The 21,919-nt window shown below is 34.7% G+C and overlaps 2 protein-coding genes and 1 long non-coding RNA gene across 8 annotated transcripts in view; 2 read left to right on the top strand and 1 right to left on the bottom strand.

Moving 5' to 3' along the window:
- LOC128185575 (activating signal cointegrator 1 complex subunit 3-like) overlaps window positions 1–21,919 on the top strand; it is a 93,891-nt gene that overhangs the window by 25,373 nt on the left and 46,599 nt on the right. For all 3 annotated transcript variants that reach the window (XM_052855155.1, XM_052855157.1, XM_052855156.1), the window contains exon 30: window positions 1,958–2,100. In XM_052855155.1, coding sequence (XP_052711115.1) covers window positions 1,958–2,100 — 143 coding nt within the window. The remainder of the gene's footprint in view (window positions 1–1,957; window positions 2,101–21,919) is intronic.
- On the top strand, window positions 2,903–20,075 carry LOC128185577 (beta-1,4-galactosyltransferase galt-1-like). 4 transcript variants are annotated; one of them, XM_052855160.1, is made up of 3 exons: window positions 2,903–3,242; window positions 16,257–16,411; window positions 18,293–20,075. In XM_052855160.1, the coding sequence occupies exon 3, from the start codon at window positions 18,311–18,313 to the stop codon at window positions 19,673–19,675; it is 1,365 nt and encodes a 454-aa protein (XP_052711120.1). In that variant the 5' UTR covers window positions 2,903–3,242; window positions 16,257–16,411; window positions 18,293–18,310; the 3' UTR covers window positions 19,676–20,075. The 4 variants fall into 4 exon arrangements, with proteins under 4 accessions (XP_052711120.1, XP_052711121.1, XP_052711123.1 ...); XM_052855161.1 differs by lacking the exon at window positions 2,903–3,242 and adding an exon at window positions 14,516–14,605; XM_052855163.1 differs by lacking the exons at window positions 2,903–3,242; window positions 16,257–16,411 and adding an exon at window positions 17,037–17,312.
- Window positions 7,677–11,350, bottom strand: LOC128185581 (uncharacterized). Its single transcript, XR_008243828.1, has 2 exons — window positions 11,077–11,350; window positions 7,677–7,804 (listed from the first exon to the last, which is right to left on the bottom strand). It is a non-coding gene; the product is annotated as an uncharacterized LOC128185581 (long non-coding RNA).

Below are 21,919 nucleotides of genomic sequence, written 5' to 3' on the forward strand. Positions count from 1 at the left end.
AATGAATAATTTAGAAACCAATAAACTGTCTTAATGTAAACAAAACAAGTTAAAGAAATCTGACCTCTACAATATCAATCATAAAAACAAAATTACAATATACTACCTGGAAAAAAGAGTTATCAGCTTTGCAGACAGCCAGACAATGATGTATGCTCTTTTAGATTTTATATGGTACTCACCTAACAAATGCATGACTGAATAATACCAGAGTAAAAGTAGTGTTTTATAAAAAGCTGTTCCCATGCTTTTTTCATAACACAGCAAGTAAAATCAGCAATGGTAGTTTACTCTTTAATATGATTTTCATGCTGCAATAAAATCAAAATTAAATCAATTATTTGAAATTGAATAAATTAATTTAAACTCCTTAATTCACCATTGTTTTAATTTTGCGGAAAAATGATAAAATACAAACTTAGTGAAATTAAAATCATCCTGATTATTTGCCAATTTACCGGTACAGTATTGTAGAGATTTATATTTAGTGAAATTTAATGAAATGCTCTTTTTGTGTGTAACATGTGTCCTTTTCTTAGTATCTAAACCCAGAATCTGTCATTTGTCTGTATGTCTGTTAACTTTTCACAGTCATATTGAAATGGTGTATGGAGGACCTCTTAATATTGCAGCATGATAATGATGGATATAAAGACTACTGCAAGACTTGGCTAGCACTTCTTTTATTTAACTCTGAGAGAACCCAAAGTGTATGGATCATCACATATACTGTAGAATATTACACAGTACTTATCCATCAGAATAAATTTGATCTTCATTATTTTCCTCAATTTAAGAGTACACCATTCTTATTACAAATCAGAACATTATTCTTATCATGAATCTAAAAAATTATCTGTAAGTTTATTGTACATTGTCTAGCAATGCAGTACAGCAGTGAAAATGAGTGCCAATAAACGTGTAGTATTATAGACATCAATTATTGAGGAATAAAACTCCTTGAATTATATCTTGTAAAGTTATAGACAATAAAGCCTGGAAAAGACATTATTCCTACAGAGATCAGATTCATGTTGGTGTCATGTAATAACTCATCTTCTTAGATTTGAGAACCCTAGAATTTCGCCTGAATGTCACTGACCAAATCAGCGCAATTACGGAAGGGAATTCTATCCCGTTTTTACTGGTATTTAGACCCGTTATGGCCAAACTCGACTTGTATTCAGAGACATCGTCAGGAGAGGTCAGGTTTTACTGGTATTGATCCTAGACCGGGCCTGTTCTTGGTGTAAATTGTATTCACTGATTGAACAAAAATATAAAATGGTGACTGTCTGCAGGGAGAGTTAATTGGTGCTCGGCTGGTGTGACTAGCTCCTCTCTCTGTTGTATTGTACGACGGGTTTATGTGGGAGTAGTGATATCTCCGATACAACATTTATATCTGATTCCATTATAGTCAGATCCATTTTGTACAGGAAGATAATCTCATAGATACCTGTGAGTTAGTAATAAAATTTCTTCATGAGTTTCTCCCACTTCATTCTTAGAAAAAGTAAAACACATATTGTATTATAGTTTCTTTCATTAGTTCTATAGGGTTAAAACTCTTGCAGTCATTTAACAAACCACAGTTATCTTACTAGAATGGAATTGATTGGATGAAGCAAGATTTAGCAGGCAGCAGCAATGAAGAAATTGAACTAATAAAGAAAATTGTGTTTGTCCTTTAGTTCAGTGAAATTCTATCATTTTCATCAGTCAAGACAACTGTAATACATATATTTTATTTGGTGAAATGGCATTGAATATTGGTATAGTGTTCTTTTCTTCACTGACATGTGTTCTGGCTTTATAGTGATACATAGAGCACCCATACACACTATGAATAAGCTCTTTGATTCTGTAAGTTTGAATTATTTTTGTATTTATTTTTTTGCTGCATTTTTCAATTTTATAATGCATTGATTTGATTAAAACCTTTTTTTTGTGGCAGCCATAAAAACCCACTCCCCAGAGAAGCCTGTGCTGGTGTTTGTGTCGTCAAGGAGACAGACACGCCTGACTGCCCTTGACCTGATTGCGTTCTTGGCCGCAGAGGATAACCCCAAACAATGGCTACACATGGAGGAGATGGAGGTCAGTGGTGTGTTAAGATTAATGAACAAACCTGGCCAACACTCATGTTATGACATGGGCCAAATAGCCGTGGATCCCTATACATACAAGTGTAACAAACCTGGCTAACACTGATGTTATGATAGATAAAAAATAGCCAGGAATAGATATCCCTGAACATACAAGTGTAACAAACCTAGCCAACACTGTTGTTTTAATAGATGCAAAATAGCAAGAGATAAATGGAAGCAATATAGCCAGGGATCCCTGTACAAACAAGTGTATCAATCCTGGCTAGCACTGATGTTATGACAGGGGCAAAATAGCCAGGAATCCCTGTACGTATAAGTCTAGCAAACCTGGCTAACACTCATGTTATGATAGGGGATAAATAGCCAGGGATCACTATATATACCTGGCTAACACATTTGTTATGATGGGGCAAAATAGCCAGGGATCCCTGTACATATAGGTGTAACAAACCTGGCTAACACTGATGTTATGACAGGGGCAAAATAGCCAGGGATCACTGTACATACAAGTCTAGCAAACCTGGCTAACACTCATGTTATGATAGGGGATAAATAGCCAGGGATCACTAGATATACCTGGCTAACACATTTGTAATGATGGGGCAAAATAGCCAGGGACTCCTGTACATACAAGTGTAACAAACCTGGCTAATAATAATGTTATAATGAAACAATTTAGCTAAGGATCAATATAATACAGTATCAAGGAATCTGGCTCATGGTGATGTTATGATAGAGCACTATAGCAGGATATCCCTGTATATACAAGTATAACAAATCTGCCTCATACTGAGAAAGGTTTGGAATGTACTTGTAATTCAATATCAGCTGTCAGTATGTTTGTTCCCTCTTTTTTTTCAAATGACTGTGCACTTCTACAATGTCAAATTTGTTAAAACTATGTGGTACATATTAATGTCGATCTTTTCCGCACGTGTTACGAGAACAGTATTTAGCTCTGTACGGCGGCCATTGTCACTTGAAGTCAGAGTGAATAATTAACAAACGTAATCATGTTACATTTTATGTCGTATTTCCCTGATTGTCGCGTCCAGTTTCATTATAATTGGTGTTTCGATACGGTGGGAGAAGGAAGGATATTGCATGCCGTTCTAATAGAAAAGCCACAAGGTAAGTTTAGGAACAAATTTTTGCTTCCTCTTTGATTTAAATGTTTTTAGCCGGGCTCTGCTGAAAGCAGAGTCCTGGCTATAGGCAGGCCAATCGCCAATGTTACTATAAATAGCACAAATAAACAAAAAACCAAACAGCATCAAGTTAAAGCTTCCGCTATACCAAATAGTTACACAAAGAGCCACGTTTTGTCAAAAGTATTGGCATTTTGTTTCTTTTTTTAAATTTCGAATAATTTGTCTATCTTTTTTAGTTTTCTTATCAATAGTGTGTTTTTAAAACATGACTATGCATTTTGGACACATACAATGCGCATGAATTTCCATGAACTACTTTGCTGCACGATGATGAAACGGGGATTGAATATATGATGCTTGTTGCAAAATTCAAGGCAGCAACTGTTGAACTTTTTAACTTCTACTAGACAGACTTATTTTTTGTTTTTAGCCGCTTACAAAATTTGGTCGCTCTCTGATGCTTTGCCGACATTAAAAGCATGAGAGAGAGAGAGAGAGAAAGAGAGAGAGAGAGAAAGAGAGAGAGAGAGAGAGATAGAGAGAGATTTTCAGTCTTTACTACACAATATGCATAAAGACACACCAAAAGAGCCCGGCTTTCAGTACTTCAGTACTTTGATTTTATGAGTGACTTGGTAAATATCTGTGTGAAGGACTCATTTACTCTGTTAATTGTGGAGTAACACAATCTCTAGGTGAAACCGTTCAATGCACAGAAGATGTTCAAGTGGAAGAAAAATATTGATAATACTAGAGCAAAGCTCGTTGCAAAGCAACGAGTGGGTTTTCCGCTAATGTCGAAAGCAACGCTAGAAGTACGTCTAAGAAGCAGAGTTCTTAATCTAGTAACAAAGAAACCTAAGTACAAAAAGATAAAAAAAAATTGAATGATTCTTGGTACAACTTAACAAAATCCGAAAGTTTTTAAGTACGACTTAACCAAAAACCCTTAACCATTTCAAGAACGACTTAACAAAAAAAACAATGTGTTTAAGTACGACTTAACAAATTTGACTTCATTTTAGGTACAAGTTTACTTTACCTTGGACTAACATCTTTTTTCTTAACCCAGAATGCAAAATTAAAATTTACGTAAAAAGTCAATTTTGTTTAAAACATAATTCTGAGCAACTTTTCCTCTTCACTGCTTTTCAAAGGGTTGACCTTTCGTACTGTGTGCTCGTTGCGTCATTAATTGTCAGAAACTTATCGATGTAAAGTTTACTTTACTGTACCTCTGTGAATATTTTCTATGTAAAATTACTATGAACCAGACAACATTGAAATGGTGAACATTTCAAAGGGCCCCGCTTATGATATTTCAGAGAATTCTGCTTTGACCTTGACCTATAACTTGAAATTTTTCCAGCTGGCATAGAACTTTTAATTCAATTTCATTCCCCCTAACATACATGCATTTTTGTTCAATCTGACCAAGATTAAGCATATTTGGAAAATAATCTACTGTCTAAAACTAATTTTAAAAAGATCTGCTATGACCTTCACATTGACAGACTTGGTTCAAGGTCACTGCACGCCATTAACCAATAAACTCTGTAAAGGTAAAATATTAGCCAAATAGGGGCTAAAAGGAAAGTATATCTATGCTCTTAAAATATGGATTTTTGTGTGAACTGATATGACCTTGACTCTTCATCTACAAATATCATTCGAGGTCATTACATATATTCTGATCAAAGGCATCATGTGGGTGAAGTATGAGGCTGAATGGAGCAAAGGGAGAGAAGATATACTCCGGACAAGGATTTTTAAAAATATAATTCTGCTATGACCTTCACAGTTTCTTTTCACTGAAAATAGGTTCAAGGTCACTACACACCCTTTCACCCATTACTCAAAAGCTCTGCTTATGTGAAGTCTGAGCCAAATAGGGGTTAGTAGAAATTATATATGCTCTCAAAAAAGGATTTTTGCATGATCTGATATGATCTTCACCTGTTACCTAGAAATTTCATGCAAGGTCACTGCACATCGTTTAACCATAGAGACACTCTGTGAGTATTAGCCAGATTGGACCAAAGGGAAAAAAGATATGCCCCAGACAAGGATTTTATATATATAATCCTGCTATGACCTTAACCTTATACCTAAAAACATGGTTCAAGGTCACTGCACATCCTTCAACCAAAGGAACCCTGTGGATGAGGTATGAGCCAGATTGGGCCAAGGGGAGAGAAGCTATGCTCCTGTCAAGCCATCTCGGATGGACAGACTGACAAATTGATCACTAGAAGGCGCCCGAATAAACATGCCTTTTTATCTAATTTAAAATAGTGTCCATGCTATCTGCCCATGGTGAATAGTCATCAAAACCATTCATCAGCAGAATTTGATTTCCCTCCTTTTTAAGGTGGTATGGGACATCTGTCGATATTAATGTGGATTAAAGTACTATATAATTGAAATTTTTTTACCGGTTTAGAATTTTCAAATTTTACAATATTTAACCAAAAAATAGCTTTTAAAAATATTTGAAAAGGTAAAAATTGTAAAAAAACCCAGCGGGATTCGAACTCATGACTTACAGGTTCCTAGTAAACCCTCTAACCCACTGTGCTAAGGAGTTAGGTGACCATTTTTGAAAAGAAACTACATGTACTTATATAATTACACTTTATTTTATTGTTTATTTCGATAAACAATACATCACAACATGGAAGTGTCCCATATCACCTTAAACTCGGAACACCTCTGACCTAATAAGATCGCCGCATTAATTACAAAGTTTGATTTAACTCTAATTTGTTTATCATCAAGAAATTCTGCATCGCTGACAAATAAAGTTTTCTTCTGTATAATGAAATACCAATTAACTGACTATTCGGACAATAGCAAGTTTATTGTCCCACTCCACAGCAACTATTTCCCTTGGCTTTGTCTCATTAAATAGTTGCTGTCTTGGGGGACAATAAACTTGCTATTGTCCTCATACCCAGTAAATACTAAATAGGCATATAATATCCCATCCACCTACATTTCATGTTATATAACCTCCCGTTTGTAACCTTCAATTTCACTGAAAAGTCAACATATCTGTCATAGCCGCAAGTTTCACAATTTATTTCTGCTTCTCATGTACTTAAAATTAGGGGCCTTAATATTGCTTACCAATTCCAACAAGAGACATCCCTCTAACTATTGATAATCATTAAAATTCATTTCATGAATCTACGCAACAATGATAAACCTTCAAGTACAGTCACTCTCAATTTTACAAAAATATTGACGGTACTTTATCCGACACTGTTCCGTGTACCTTTAACTTAGTACACTAACATTTTTATGAAAAGACGGTTTGTCTTAGAATAAGAAAGCTAATGCAATTCTGAGAAAAAGAATACCACATATTGCCAATTCCATTGAGGTTTAATAAAAAATATGGCCATTTAAGTGAACCCACCATTTCCAATTTCCTTTAGTAAACACAGATCTACAGGGTTCTCCATAGTAAAACATCTTTACCTGACCTTTTAGAGGTCAACTTTTGTTCAACCACCTTTAAAAAGAAACCTTATTCAATACAACATACGTCTACATGATATAATCATGATAAAAGCTTCACATCACTTAGAAATACCCTTACATGTATACCCCCCCCCCCAATCTTTTGATTTTCATAAAAAGTCATGGTTTGAAATGTTTTACCAAATTTTATGAAACAAGTGGCAATTTCCTTGAGTAATTTCTCACACATATTTGAAAACAATTATCAGTTGATTCTAAAATTTGATCTTTATTTGTTTATTGTATGATTTGTACCATTTTAATTAACAAATAGACTGCTGTCCTGCTTGTGATTTCTTGTTTTCATGAAAAAAGTAAGCTAACAATCATATTTAGTGAATATCTAATCTATTCTGATTGCTAGTCTCCTTCTAACCATGCTAAAACAGTAAGTTACAACCTACAAGTTAGTCATCTGCCTTAATTTAGAATTAAATTCAAACACACCCAGGTAGCTGGAGACAGAGTTGATTTCAATGAAAAATGTTCAAATTTGACATGTTTTTCTACTTTTTTTCTGCACATGTATATACCTTAGAAAGGAAGAAATATGTTGTTTCTTGTTCATTTCAAAAGTAATTATCATAGCAGATGTTATTTCAAAGTCAAATGTACATTTACATATCCTACATGTAATCTTAATGCAGACAATTAAATAAAGGGGGGGGGGATTTTTCAATTATGTAAACACATCTAAATATCTTTATGAAATAAAAAATAAAGGAAACATAATTGCATACTTTTACTGAAAAACACAGCAATTATGAATTTCTTTAAACAGCCTTAGTTTGTTTTCATAATTTCTTATCAAACACAAACCACAACATGGCATGATGCTTTCTTCAAGTTCCATTATTGTTCATGCATTATCGGATTTAATTTGAATTACCGGTAAATAGTCTGTAGAACACAAGGAATATGCATGTGAATAGAGGTGACAGGTTAATCTCAGGAGCTGACCCACAAGAATCAACAGGTACCGGTAAAAGCCATGTGGTAACAAGAGTCTGTTTTGAGCTGAAATAAAACAAAAAATAATTAGCTGTGTTTACATACATGTACTACATGTACTAGTACCTAATAGCTGTGTTTACATTAACATATGCATAGTATTTCTGTAAAAAATACACTGACCATGCAGTGTAATAAGTATGACATATCCCAATACATGACATAACATTTAGGCAGTACAAGATCAAAAATTTGCATATCAAGTCATAATATAATATTAAAAAATTTTCATAGGTATAAACACTTATCAAATTGAGAGAGGGAGAGTTTGAGAGAGAGAGAGAGTTTATTACTGTACTTGTAGTGCAACAGTCAATATTTCAATTCGTAAATTACAAACGAATATTACCCACCAAACAGCGTCAAAGTACATGTACTGGTATTAGCTTCTGGTATACCATTTTTTATCAATTCTACTGTGTTTTTATACCCCCGCTCCGAAGGAGAGGGGGTATACTGTTTTACCCTTGTGTGTCTGTCTGTCCGTCCGTCTGTCTGTCTGTCTGTCTGTCTGTCCGTCTGTCTGTCCGTCCGTAACAAAAATTTCTGTCACATTTATCTCAGCAACTATTTATCGCAGATGCTTGAAATTTTAACACAGTGTTTGTTAAGGCATGCCATATCGTGGGATATATTTTTGTACCAATCGGACGCCAACTTCCTGTTAAATGACGACTTTGCTTATTTTTTAACCAAAATTTTCAAACAAATTTTCGTCAAAGAATTCTCAGCAACTGTTTATCGCAGATGCTTGAAATTTTTACACAGTATTTGTATAGGCATGCCATATTGTGGGATATATTTTTGTACCAATCAGACGTCAACTTCCTGTTAAATGACGACTTTGCTTATTTTTTAACCAAAATTTTCAAACAAATTTTCGTCAAAGATTTCTCAGCAAATATTTATTGCAGATGCTTGAAATTTATACACAATATTTGTATAGGCATGCCATATCGTGGGATATATTTTTGTATCAATCGGCGTCAACTTCCTGTTAAATGACGACTTTGTTTATTTTTAGCCAAAATTTTCAAACAAATTTCCGTCAAAGATTTCTCAGCAACTATTTATCGCAGATGCTTGAAATTTTTACACAGTGTTTGTTAAGGCATGCTGTATCGTGGGATATATTTCTGTACCAATCGGACGTCAACTTCCTGTTAAATGAGTACTTTGTTTATTTTAGCCAAAATTTTCAAACAAATTTTCCTCAAAGATTTCTCAGCAACTGTTTATCGCAGATGCTTGAAATTTTAATACACTATTTGTTTAGGCATGCTATATTGTGGGATATATTTCTGTACCAATCGGATGCCAGCTTTCTGTTAAATGTCGACTTTGCTTATTTTGCATATTCACATCAGAGCGGGGGTATCACTAGTGAGCATTGGCTCACAGATATCTTGTTTTTTTTGCAAATAAATTTAGCGAGGGTTTTTGTTTATTTTCTTATAAATTACATGTTTTAAAAACAATACTATGTATAATAAGCATATTAAAACATGTATGAGTAAACTTAATGAAGAATTTTTAATAGATTATTTTTCACAGAATGTGGTACATTACATGTATGTCAATCTTTATAAAAATAGCATATATTTTGTGCGCCATAAATTGCAAGTTTTTTGTAAATATCATTTACTTGCATGATAGGTATATATGGTCTAACCAAAATTTTCTTCATAAAGCTACAGCTGTATGTACCACATATATGTTTTGTCACAAGTATACATTTAAAAAAAAAAATACCCAAATTTCAACAGTTGAAATAAACTCAACTCATTCTCTGATAAGTTCATTGTGTTTTGTGCGTGCATATCTTATTTGTCTGCTGCAACAGCAGCCAATCAGCAGTAAGCTGAATCCACAAAAAGAAAGTTTGTGTTTTAGGAGCGGGTAAATTGTTTATGCGACACTGTCAAGAAAACCACACCAAATAATAACAATATAGAAACATAAATATTCACTTAAATGTATTGTGTTGTAAAGTAAAGGTTTTTAACACTTATTGCATCTTGCAAAACATGTGATGACCCTTAATCATCTGTCATATATCTGATATACATGTATATGTAAAAGATGGGAGAAATAACGACGGAACAAACTGAGATTCGAACCTGGCCCTCTGAATCTCTAGTCAAGTGCTCTATCAACTGAGATACATGTATCTGGCACCGGTATTCAAACAAGTCTGACCGTCACATTCCTCCCCCCTTAAATGATCTTCACCCTCGAAGATCACCCCTGGCAGGATCGAGTTAACCTGTGAGTTCCAGGGGTTGGTCACAACACCAATATTGTAACAGGATGGGAGAAATAATGAAGGACCAAACCGGGATTTGAACCTGGGCCCCCTGAATCTCTAGTCAGGTGCTCTACCAACTACCATCTGGCACTGGTATTCAAACCGGTCTGATCGTCACATATATAAAGAATTATTTTAAACAATGTTGTTCAATAAAAAATAACACTCGCAACCTTCAGTTTTTGTCTGTAATTAATCAATATTGGCGTGCGATCAGTTCTCGCCGAGTACCATTTCTCACCAGTGCATTGTTACGTCATTTGATCAACACATAAAATTATATATACGAAAATATGATGTAACAGTGCACCAGCGAGAAATGGTCCTTGGCGAGAACTGCTCGCACGCCAGTACTGCCAGTAGTCAGATTAAAAAAAGAGAATAAAAAAATACATTTAAAACATAAACAAGGACAATTTTAGTACACATCATAACTGCTAAACAAGAAAAATTATGTGAACTGGTTGAATGGTATGCATAGTTCTAACTTGTAACCTACATGTACAAGTACATGTACCGGGTACCCGTTGGTCTGCTAAACCTCTCTAATGATACAATGATCGGCATCATAAATATATTAAAGTCATGTTTTAACTCTGAAGTCTGAAGTATACAATTTTTTTTACTTGAAGTTATGTCTACAGGGTATTCATGACTACATTTGGAGTCTTCTGCACATGAATATATGATATGTTTCTAATTAGACCCTGCTTTGAATTTAGAGTTGAAAATTCACAATCTGTTATTTTTTTTAAATAGATAAATTCAGTTACCCTTTCCAGTCCCCCATGAACCTCGAGCGAGTCTAACATCCATGAAACATGTAAAAATTACACGTTAGTAAACAAACACCCACACCATAACAAAAACATCTAACAGTGTGCACGTACTAACATGTACATCTATACTAGGCCTATATACTAAATTTTAACCAGTTAACAAGAAACTTTAAAAGGAGTAAAAGCCTCACCTTCTTCAGTAACATCCACATAAATCACACACTTTAATGTCCATCTTTTCTCCTTTTATATTACTCGTAGCTTATCAACGGCTGATCGTCGACAGAAGTGTGGCTGTCAGAATTTCCTCGTAAACGATTCACACGAGAAAAATATCCTCCTTAAACAAATATGTAGTATTGTTCCCTGTGCATGTTCATATGTTTCACAGTAAATTGAAAATGCATGTGTACACCGAAAGAATACACAACTTCTCTTCTGCATAACGGCTCTCTCTTTTCTACAATGCCGTTCGTTACTGTTTACATTCGGCGCGCACGCGGGGGTTACAAACAGTGGCGCCCCGACAAATAGTTGCACATAGAGCGTTTAAATAGGCCTAATGTGTGTTCATTCAATTCATAAATGATATAGATGAAAAAAAATGAAATTGAATCACAACAATTTATCTAAGACGCAACACAACGTAATGCAGTAAATGCCTGGGCCTTAAAGTGGCATTTGTTCGCTTATGTGTCTATGTAGACATATTAACTCGTTCATGTACGATTCTCACATATTTGTTTTATGAAATTTGAAAAAAATATAGCACAGAACTTGTTTAATTTGATACCAAATGACATTATTTAATATATCAACAATAACTGAATTAATTTCTTTTCATAAAATGATAACGATTTTTGCTATCAGAAAAATACGTGTATGAGCTGCTGACCCCTAATTATAGGGGCCAGCCCTTTTTTCTTAATTTTAAATGAAAGCTCTCGTTATTTTAAACAACTTTTGTTCTATATGTATTAACAAAATACTTTTAGTTTAAAGGTTATTATACAAAAAGCAACAAAATTTCAGCCCCGAAAAAATCTTAAACTTTGGCGACAAATAGCTCAAAAACTAACAAAGAAATTACCAAAATTTTCATGCCAGCAAAACTATAAAATGTTACCGACAATTTCGCCAAATTTCATGCGTCTATCATCTGTAGTTCCCGAGATCAACTCTGGACAAAAGACCCCCCAATTTTCAATTAAAGGGCAATAACTCATAACTGGAAGTGAATTTTAAAAATCTGAAAAAAACGTCTAGAGATCTTAATATCATCTACATACCCTGAAAGTTTCATAGCAATCAGACAAAAAATGTTCGAGAAATCTCGTGCACAAAATTTGCGGGAAAAAAAAAAAAATAATAATAAGAAACAGTAGAATAACAGAAGGGTTTTCCGTTGAAAAACGGAAAACCCTAATTAGTATCACTCCATCAAGCTATATTAAAACTCCAGTCTCCTAGGGAATAAAGTGTTACAGGAAGCATTGCATAATTCCACACAAAGGATGTATTCTGTACAATACCACACTTACCATGATCCATATCTCTGCTAACTCTCTGAGACAATGCAGCCCAAGATCAAACCCTTCAGCTCAAGATCAAACCCTTCAGGCCAAGATCAAACCCTTCAACCCCACAGACCAGTCAGGAATAGTCACACAAATCAACACCCCCCCCCCCTCCCCATCCCCCACCAAAAAATAAAAAATTTGAGTTGGCTTTCACTGTTGTGACAATGAAACTAGAGATGTTGGAATTAGTGTTGGTTTCTTCTCCAGAGCTGTGGCCAATCCATTACCATTGGCTTTGTGATAAGGAAATGAGGAACATTTTTTTCATAGTCTATGCCTTTGAAGTAGGATCATGGCCAATATCTCCATGTCAATCTCTTTTAACAATGATTTGCTTTACAAAATATCAAAGATTTTTTTAATCAGGTTTTTTTGGAATGGCAATTAAATTTCTAATTTTCCATCCAGAAAAAGCTTATTGATCATTCTTAATCTCAATTTTTATTTCAAAATTCACACAATTTGCAGCCTTTCTGTGTTACAACGGTGTCCGGTCAAGTCGTACACAGACCAACTCGTATACAGGTCAACTCGTATACAAAATTGCCGCATAAAAAAACGAAAGTCAACTCGTATACAAAAAAATCCCGTAACAAAACATATTTTGGAGAGGGTTTATATAGGCTTTGCCTGTTGCCTAATCCACTTGATTACTCAATAAAATATGTTTAAATTACATATAAGAATAAAATGGATGTCATCAACCATTACAAAGATTGCAAAATTCATAGATGTATGATTGTGCATTGTGATTAAACTCGGTAACGATGTGAAATTACAACAAAAAAATTAACGATAATTAATTGTGTCAATCCAATCATTATTATTTGGTAATTATTTCTACACATCAAAACAATAATTGTTAAAACAACAAGCACGTCCAAACGGATGACTTCTCAAAGGCAAGGCTAATTAAGATACGTCCTCGTTATTTTTTTTGAAGAAAATATATCCAACTTTCCGCTTTTAAATGTCATTTCCCAAACATTTTTCAACATGGTACGACACCTGTGTGTTTCCTGTCGATTTAGTATACGGGAATTTTTTGTATACGAGTTGACTTTCGTTTTTTTTATGCGGAAAATTTTGTATACGAGTTGACCTGTATACGAGTTGGTCTGTGTACGACTTGACTGTAAATCGTTACAACTGTCAAGTTGTCCTCTTAGATAGGACAGTATTATAGACACAGATAGCTTCAGTAGTATAAACATCTTAATGGTAGACAGCATAGGCTATAAGCTCCAGTAATGCCGAGTTTTTATCCTTGCTTGTCACTTTTTCTTTGAAATTTGGGTTTCCTGATAAAACAGAAATATCTTTGTGTCCAAACTATATTCAGTTATTAGAATGAACAAAGTTCAAAATTTATTCTGTTTTGAAACAACCATTATAAATAAAAATTCTATGAAAATTTTGTATTGCAAATGACATGAAAATACCCAGTACATGTAGATGCTAATGACGAAAAATAACGCAAGGTGTTCTGAAAAGTTCAAAATGAATCAAAGATGCAGTTTCTCCTAGTATATATCCTCGGAAAAATTTAGTTTTCTTCTTATCATATACAGCAAAACTCGGTTATAACGAAGTCACTGGGACTTTAGAAAGTACTTTGTTATATCCTTAATTCGTTATAACCGTATAAGAAATTCATTAAATTTACATAGCTGGGTATCCAAGATAACTTCGCTATATCCGTGAATTCGCAATATCCGTGTTCGTACTAAACAAGTTTTACTGTACTATGAATTAATGACAGGGGGATACCATGTTGAAGGCCAAAATTTTTTTTCTCATATTATTGTTTTTATTCTTGTTTTTCACAGAAAGGCATGTGTAATTATTAGAAAATTGTCGAAAAAGTTATCTAAAGGAAACATTGGACAGCTGTCTGACTGTACCATTAATTGCTTAATTATATGCATGTATTTTATTCCTTAATCCTTAATTAAAAGAGCAACACATTTACTAATGAATTTATTAATGGTCAGACGTAGATTAAAAAAAAAACTTCATTAAAGTTTTTTTTTTTTTTTTTTTTGTCTAGGGGAGTGGAGATGGGTTATGAAAGGGGCTTACCCCTGCAACCTCTAGTTCACAAAGTTGATACTAAACAACTGAGTGTCTAAGGGTACAGGTATAATTTCTTATGTCACTTGGTCTTTTTTACAGTACGTGTATTATGTATACGACCAATTAATACAGACAGAGAAATCAATAACCTGATAATTTGTTATTCATCAGAAAACTTTCAAGCACCAAAGATTACTAAAATTGGGGAAATAATTTTTAATTTCAATGAGAACTTTTGTCCCCATTAAGCTATGAGAAGTGTATGAATGCTCCTGATTCTTGAATATTTCAGAAACCTTGTTTTCACTGTCTCTCCCTAAAGTTACTAAAATTATAATCCTTGTATCAGAACTGAGATATTTATGTTTTCACTGATTATTCTATGTAGATCAATTTTGATTATACCAGGAACTGGTTAAGTTTTACCCAATATGGATTTTGCAGAGCTTCAGAATTGGATTTAGCAGCATACACCCTGAAGGTGAGAGGGGCCGTAGAATTTCTCGTTACACTGTCGCATTAAGTTTTCCTCAAACCTATCGGTCATCATTCTGTGTTAGCTCATAAAAGACCTAGAGGATTTGACTAGAGCTTAGTTCTCGGAGAGAGAAAATCCAAGTCAATTTTTATTTTAATTCACTACTGGAGACTCTGGGAGTCTTTAATGGAAACAAAGGAGCAAGTCCGTCTGTGTGCAATCGTTGTTATGCAATTGGGACAGCTATTTCATGCTGAGATATTTTTTTGAATTGAAGAACTGACAGTAAATGTTAAAAAGTAAGACCTTGTCGGGCTACATCGTGCAGACTTCTATTGATTTGTACAAATATCATGGTTACTCAATTGGATGACTGATATTTTTTCCCTTTCCTGAATAATAACTTGATAACATGCAGCAGTTTTAATTGCAACAACTTGGAAACCAAGTTATTAGAGTGCTGAAAAATTTACTATTATAGGAGGAAATAAAATTGCACTTAAAATAAAAGCTAAAAAAATATTGGAAGTGAGTGAGGATGAATAAAATCATTAGTACGCTTAAAAATGACATTGTTATTGGCTTAATTTTTGTTTCAAGTTGAATTAGATGACTTGTTAGAATTGAATTAAACTCAATGAATACCCATAATATGACGGTTAATGAATTTATTTCAACAAAGCTTGAACTGTCCTTTTAAGTGATGTAACTCTAATCACTTAAAATGAAGCTTTTAATTAATATCTTTTTTGAAAACAATAACATATTGTCAATGATTGGATATAACTAGGGAACGACATTATGCAGTCAAATGCTGCTGCGTTAGGGGAAGATGGGAAAGTCATTGATTATTTTTTGGAGTGAAAGGGAATGATACGACTTTAGGGCAGGACACTGGTGAAAGCGTTTATCGCTCTTCTGGGAACGCAGTCCTGTTTCCTATCCGCCTCATGCATGCCTGCTAATGTTTTGTCTGGCTCTGTTACCTGGGCTGGACTCGGAAACAATGCCGTCTACCTGTGAGGAATCATTAATCACATTCACATTCAGTCAATGGACAGTTGCATTCTGTGATAACAGAGATTTAAAACAGCGCATGTGACAGAGAGTACTCGATAGCTGATGCACTTTGATTTTTGTTTCACATTGTGCTTTACAGGAAACTTGCTATTCAAACCCTGAATTGTGATGGTGGTTTTTTTTCCTTATTTTTTAATGACAGTTTGAATTTTATCAGGAAGCAGGTCCTCTACAGATTACACATCAATAGAATGACCAATGTGCTCATGAGTGACGGATGTACAGAGAGTAAAGGATGCTAACTCGACTCATTCCTTGACTTGTATGAGGAGGAAAACAGCGAGTCTCGGCCATGACTTGTCTATATTAACAGTATGTGGCTTTTTTTTCTCATTTTTTACTGTTTAACACCATTTTAAAATCTAATGTTATCCATTCAATAATATATATCAAAATTACAGCAATTTATTTTTATTTTTTTAAATTACTTCCTTATATGTAGTATTTCTAAGTGTGATTACTCTAGCTGATGACTGATCTGTTATAGGCATTTGCTGAGTAACCAAAGGGTTGCTTGTTCAAATCCTGCTGTGTACACTTAATTTTGTTTTACTGGACTAAGCATTTTAACTGTATTGTGTCAGTCCTTAACATGATGGACTAGCTGGTATCTTAATATTCAAGGGAGTCCATGCCAGATAATTTTGAAAAAAAAATCACACCCCTACCCAGTGTAGGTGTATAAACCCTGGAATAAGTTACCCACAGCTATAGCATGTTACATGTTGATTTTTATCATTGTCAGCAAAACCTGTATATCTAGCAGGAAGTTTGACTGGAATTGGACCAATCTAGATAGCATTGTGAAACATCAAGATAAAATACAAATATACTAGGTTTTATATTGGCTAGCTCCTGGTTTAAATGATAATGTTTAGAGAGAGGGAAATGAATTTAAGTGTTGGGTGTACATGTGATATATCAGTCATCCACTGATGTTTGTATTTGTCATTATTCATATCTACTTTACAATGCCCCAATGCAGTCCAACACTGCAAATTAACCAGCTCACCTAAAGAACCTAACTGAGATGTGGTTATTGGCTGTATGTAAGCCCTGGTGAAATGTAAACTAGCTTATAATCAAAGTACTCAACCAGCTAATAATGAAGTAATGCAGGTAAATTAGAGGTCCGGGTATTGGTGTCAATTTGTCAAATGTGTACATGCAATTGTGTTGAAAACGGAATTATATACAATTTGCTATCATTAGGGTAAGTTCTCATGCATAATAATGAAAATTGCCCACATGCTTTGGTGAGAGCACCTGTTACCTTATTGGTATTTGTTTAAATTATATAAATCAAAGAATGAAAACAGATGTATTTATTCTAGAACTTGTAAAAAAAATGCACAGGTCAGGTAAATCCATTCTTTGCCAAGTTTTTTACTCCTGCTTAACCATCATTTGGAAGCCGGGGACTTGATTTTGGGTAATGTGTTGCAATTACCAGGAATTATTGGTTGTGAATTAATTATGTGTAAAGAAGCTGTAGAGGACCAATAGGATTGTTCCATGACATCAGGACGATAGTAGATATAGCTTATACAGAACAGCTTGTGAAAGGGAAAAAGTAATTCCTAGTTGAAACAAATAGATATTTGTGTGGATAGTAAAAATATCATAGCTCTTTTGGATAGTAAAAATACCATAGCTCTTCTGGATAGTAAAAATACCATAGCTCTTCTGGATAGTAAAAATACCATAGCTCTTGTGGATAGTTAAATACCATAGCTCTTGTGAATAGTAAAAATACCATAGCTCTTGTGGATATATTGTATCTTTTGTGAAATAAGGGCACTCAATATTTCAAAGTTTTTGTCTTATTTATTATTTGGTTTAGACAGGGCTGTTATTATGTGTGTTTTGAATTGGATGTGAATTCAAATACGACATTGTATAGCTAAAAGAATGATTTTAAAAGGTTTCAAAAGTTTTTTCAAAATATGCAGTTTTGCTTGTTTTTAACTTGCTGTTCATTTTTTCTTGAATGTATTGCATATTTAATCATCTTCACAATCGTTTTAAACGACATATCCTATTGGAATTCAAAGACTGAATGATTTATAAGATCCTAGTAAAGCAATTTGTAAAAAATAAAAAAAAACCTCTCTAATGATTGAAATTTTAGGCTGTTTGACTGTTGCAGTGATATTGATTTTTCATTATTTAATGTCCGTCTTTGTCTTACAGAATTGACTGCTCAGTGGCATGGGAAGAAGATGGCCGTACAGAGTTTATTTTTTGTTGATGTGCTTGTTCTACATGCTGATGGTCTTTGTTTTCCATGGACAACTGCAGATGGAGAGACTCCACAACAAACAGATGAGGGAAATCGTCAGGCACGTTCATACCGCCCTGCTCAAATTCAATGAAAGTTCAGATAATGTCGCTGGATTGAAGAGGGAATTGTACAAGCATCAGATCCGTAATGACTCAGCCCACTCAAGCCCTCACCGGCCACTGTCAGCCGATTGCTTGATTTCTCCGCGGACCCCTGAGTACGAGTTCCAGACGGTTATTCCTGATGTTCTATACGTCTACTCGGCTTACTGGGATGCTAGGACGAGTCAAACTTTCATAAGGGTCATGGCCATTCTCGCTAAGAACAAGAAAGGAAGAATAGAATTGACATGCCTGGTCGGGGGGCAAAATGTTAGTGCTGCTGTATATGAAATGTGTGAGAATCATAACAAAAAGTTGGGGGGATACATATTCTCCTTCCCGGTAGAGGACTTTAAACCGTGCCAAGTTACTTTGGAGGTAAGAGAATCAGGTTCGACCTTGACAAGGACAGTGACCGTCAGTGTTACAGCAGTCTCGCCCGACATGGCTCAATACAAGTATGGCGTGTGCATTCCGCCTCTTTTTGGGGAAGTAGACAAAGGGAGGCTCGTAGAATTCATTGAACTCAATCAACTTCTTGGTGCTCAGCATTTCATATTTTATGATTACCATATATCAAAAAACGAATCAAGAAAAATCCTAGACTATTATCGGTCCGTTGGTTTAGTGACTGTGATACCATGGAACTTACCGCCGCAGATCAAGGACAGCTCGATCTGGTACCATGGACAGTTAATAGCTCACAACGACTGCTTGTACAGAGCCATGAGCCTGTATCAGGTAATGGTGCTACAAGACATTGACGAGTACATTGTGCCACACACGGAGGACCTGACCTGGTCAGCTGCCCTGTCCCATCTGTTCCAGGTGGGGGTGGTGGGGCTGAGCTTTCACAGTGCTTTCTTTGACCCAGGGGATTCCAAATCGGGGGACCTTATAACCATGTCCCAGTTTACAAGGACAAGCATGTACAGTAGAGTCAGGACCAAGGTCATGGTCGTTCCCGCCCAGGTCTTTGAGGTGGGAATTCATCACGTCAGTAAGCCACTCCTCGAGGACTCAACGATAAAGACAGTGGACACAAACGTGGCCAATCTACATCATTACCGCAAATGTGTGAAGAATTTCGGCATGAAATGTGACAAAAATGTGGAGGACAAAACTATGCTCAAATATGTGAAATCTTTAAATGATAGATTCAGATACATCATGAATTTCACTATATTATGATCACAACAGCAAAGCATTAGGAAAAGAATTCAGATCATATTTTTTGAAGAAGTCAGATTTAATCTTATTGATTGGTTTTGTAATGATATGTTGAGTTAGATTCCTATCAAAGACTTAACGTGGTTGTGCCAAGTTTGCGTTGCCATTATTAATATTTCTTTTAAAATAAGTATTGAAAGGTATTGATTATGTGATGAGAAAAGCCAGGCTACAGATTAATTTTTTTTTTCACTTTTGTTGCACATTTCAAAACATTTATAATTTATTGTGGATAACTTGTTTACTGGTAGTATTGAGATTGTATGCATGACTGAATAAAAGCATCCATGTTATGTGTCTAGCTATTCAATTTCACACCCATGTACAAAGACATTTTGAAATAAAAATTGGTATTTTGTCAGTTTTCAACTGTTAAACAAAATTTTTTTGGCAAAAATGAAATGTGTGCTGTCTTTACTGAATATATAAAAAAGTTGAGGCTCTTGGTAACCATAGGCATTGGAAACATTGCTGAGAGAGAGAGAGAGACAGAGAGACAGAGGTCATTATGAAAATGTCTTTTTTATAAATCTTCCTGGAGACAAAAATGTTTTGTGAAGTCGCCCACCCTAGTTTGTGTTTAAATTCCACGTTTTTGTTTTTGTTTTGCATGTAAAGAGTGTGTAAAGCTACTGCAGTTATAACACTTTATTATACTTTCATGTTAAATACTGAAATCTGATTGGTTTAGACGCAGTTGATAATCCGTTCTATTACCCTCAGCATGAGCAACACACTTAGCAACGGGTAACACAACGAATTGTTACATGCGTGTAAATCATGCACGTACGGTTTGCCGTAGAATTCATGTCATTTCTATATAAAAGTAGTAAAAAATCCTCTAAGATTAAGACATTCAGTATATTAAAATAAATAGTGCCTGTTTGGGAGGATAACAGTTGAAATTGACACCCCTCGAAAACCATTCTCAACCTCCGCTTCGCGTCGGTTGAGAATGGTTTCCTCGGGGTGTCAATTTCAACTGTTACCCTCCCAAACAGGCACTATTTATATATTAATAACATGCAGGGTACTGAAAGGTTAAAACATCAAGTTTTATTATGATGTCATACACATCAAATGTTGTAAAATGCAACATCACAAGCAAAAATCAAAGTTCATGCTTGTGTCAGTTACAGTGGCTCTTCCATTTATACGAACTTACCCTTAGGATATAAAATAAAACAGATTTTTAAGGTATGAATCACATTTGCAGACAAGGCAAAAACTTAAAAAACGTAAATGTAAGGATAAAATCATTATCTTTTTAAAGATAAAGGCTCATAACTGCAGTGTTGTGTGCATACACATTTTCATACGCGCTAATGTTGTTACTTATTTTATATGCACACATCCCTGCAGTTATAAGACTATATCTTGAAAAAAATGATAATTAAGATGAATGCTTAATTGTCTTTGATGAGTCAGACTCTTTTAAGGCTGCAACTGAATTTCTGACAAGCCAATACATCTTCAGACTTCAAGCTAAATGTTGCTGAATGAATTGAATCACAAATTAAGCAAGAACTTCACAAGATCGCATGAATTAATTATGTCTTTATCAATGATTGATTTTAATAGGAAAGTAACTAAAGATAAGGCTGAAAATGAATCCATAATTTTTTACATTTGCTTGTAGGATAAAACTGAAGTGAATGTAACGCCTATGAATAGGAAACTTTCCTTGTTCAATTGACCAAGAAATCGGATAGATATTTTTACCCTAGTGAGGAAGTTGTTAAATGATTTATTAACCTGTATTATAGTACGCCACAGCTGTATACAGGACCATCTGTCAATCTGACTCTCTGTCCCTCTGTTACTACTCTTTAATATTATGTAAATAGTGCCTGTTTGGGAGGGTAACAGCTGAAATTGACACTCCCGAGAAAACCCTTGTCAATCAACACCAAGTGGAGGTTGACAATGGTTTTCAAGTGGTGTCAATTTCATCTGATACCCTCCCAAACAGGCACTATTTATTTTATTATACTGAACTAGATAATAACCCGCACAAGCGCGGGAATTAACACTTAAAACATTTAAAATATGATACAATGCTTCGTATATGGCCTCTGTTCTTTTTGTTGCAATTGACTTGAACAAAGAAAATGCAAACTTTTTCATTTTATTTCAAGTTAGGGAGTGGCTGTACAGTGCGACGTTTCTCTTTTATAAATTTTGTTCTTTAGGTCTTTAAGCCAA

The sequence above is a fragment of the Crassostrea angulata genome, chromosome 5, assembly GCF_025612915.1.
Source record: "Crassostrea angulata isolate pt1a10 chromosome 5, ASM2561291v2, whole genome shotgun sequence".
Classification (NCBI taxonomy): Eukaryota; Metazoa; Mollusca; class Bivalvia; order Ostreida; family Ostreidae; genus Magallana; species Magallana angulata.

Bases quoted from the DNA above. Each gene is read 5' to 3' on its own strand.
- LOC128185577 (XM_052855160.1), top strand. From the start codon at position 18,311: ATGGGAAGAAGATGGCCGTACAGAGTTTATTTTTTGTTGATGTGCTTG.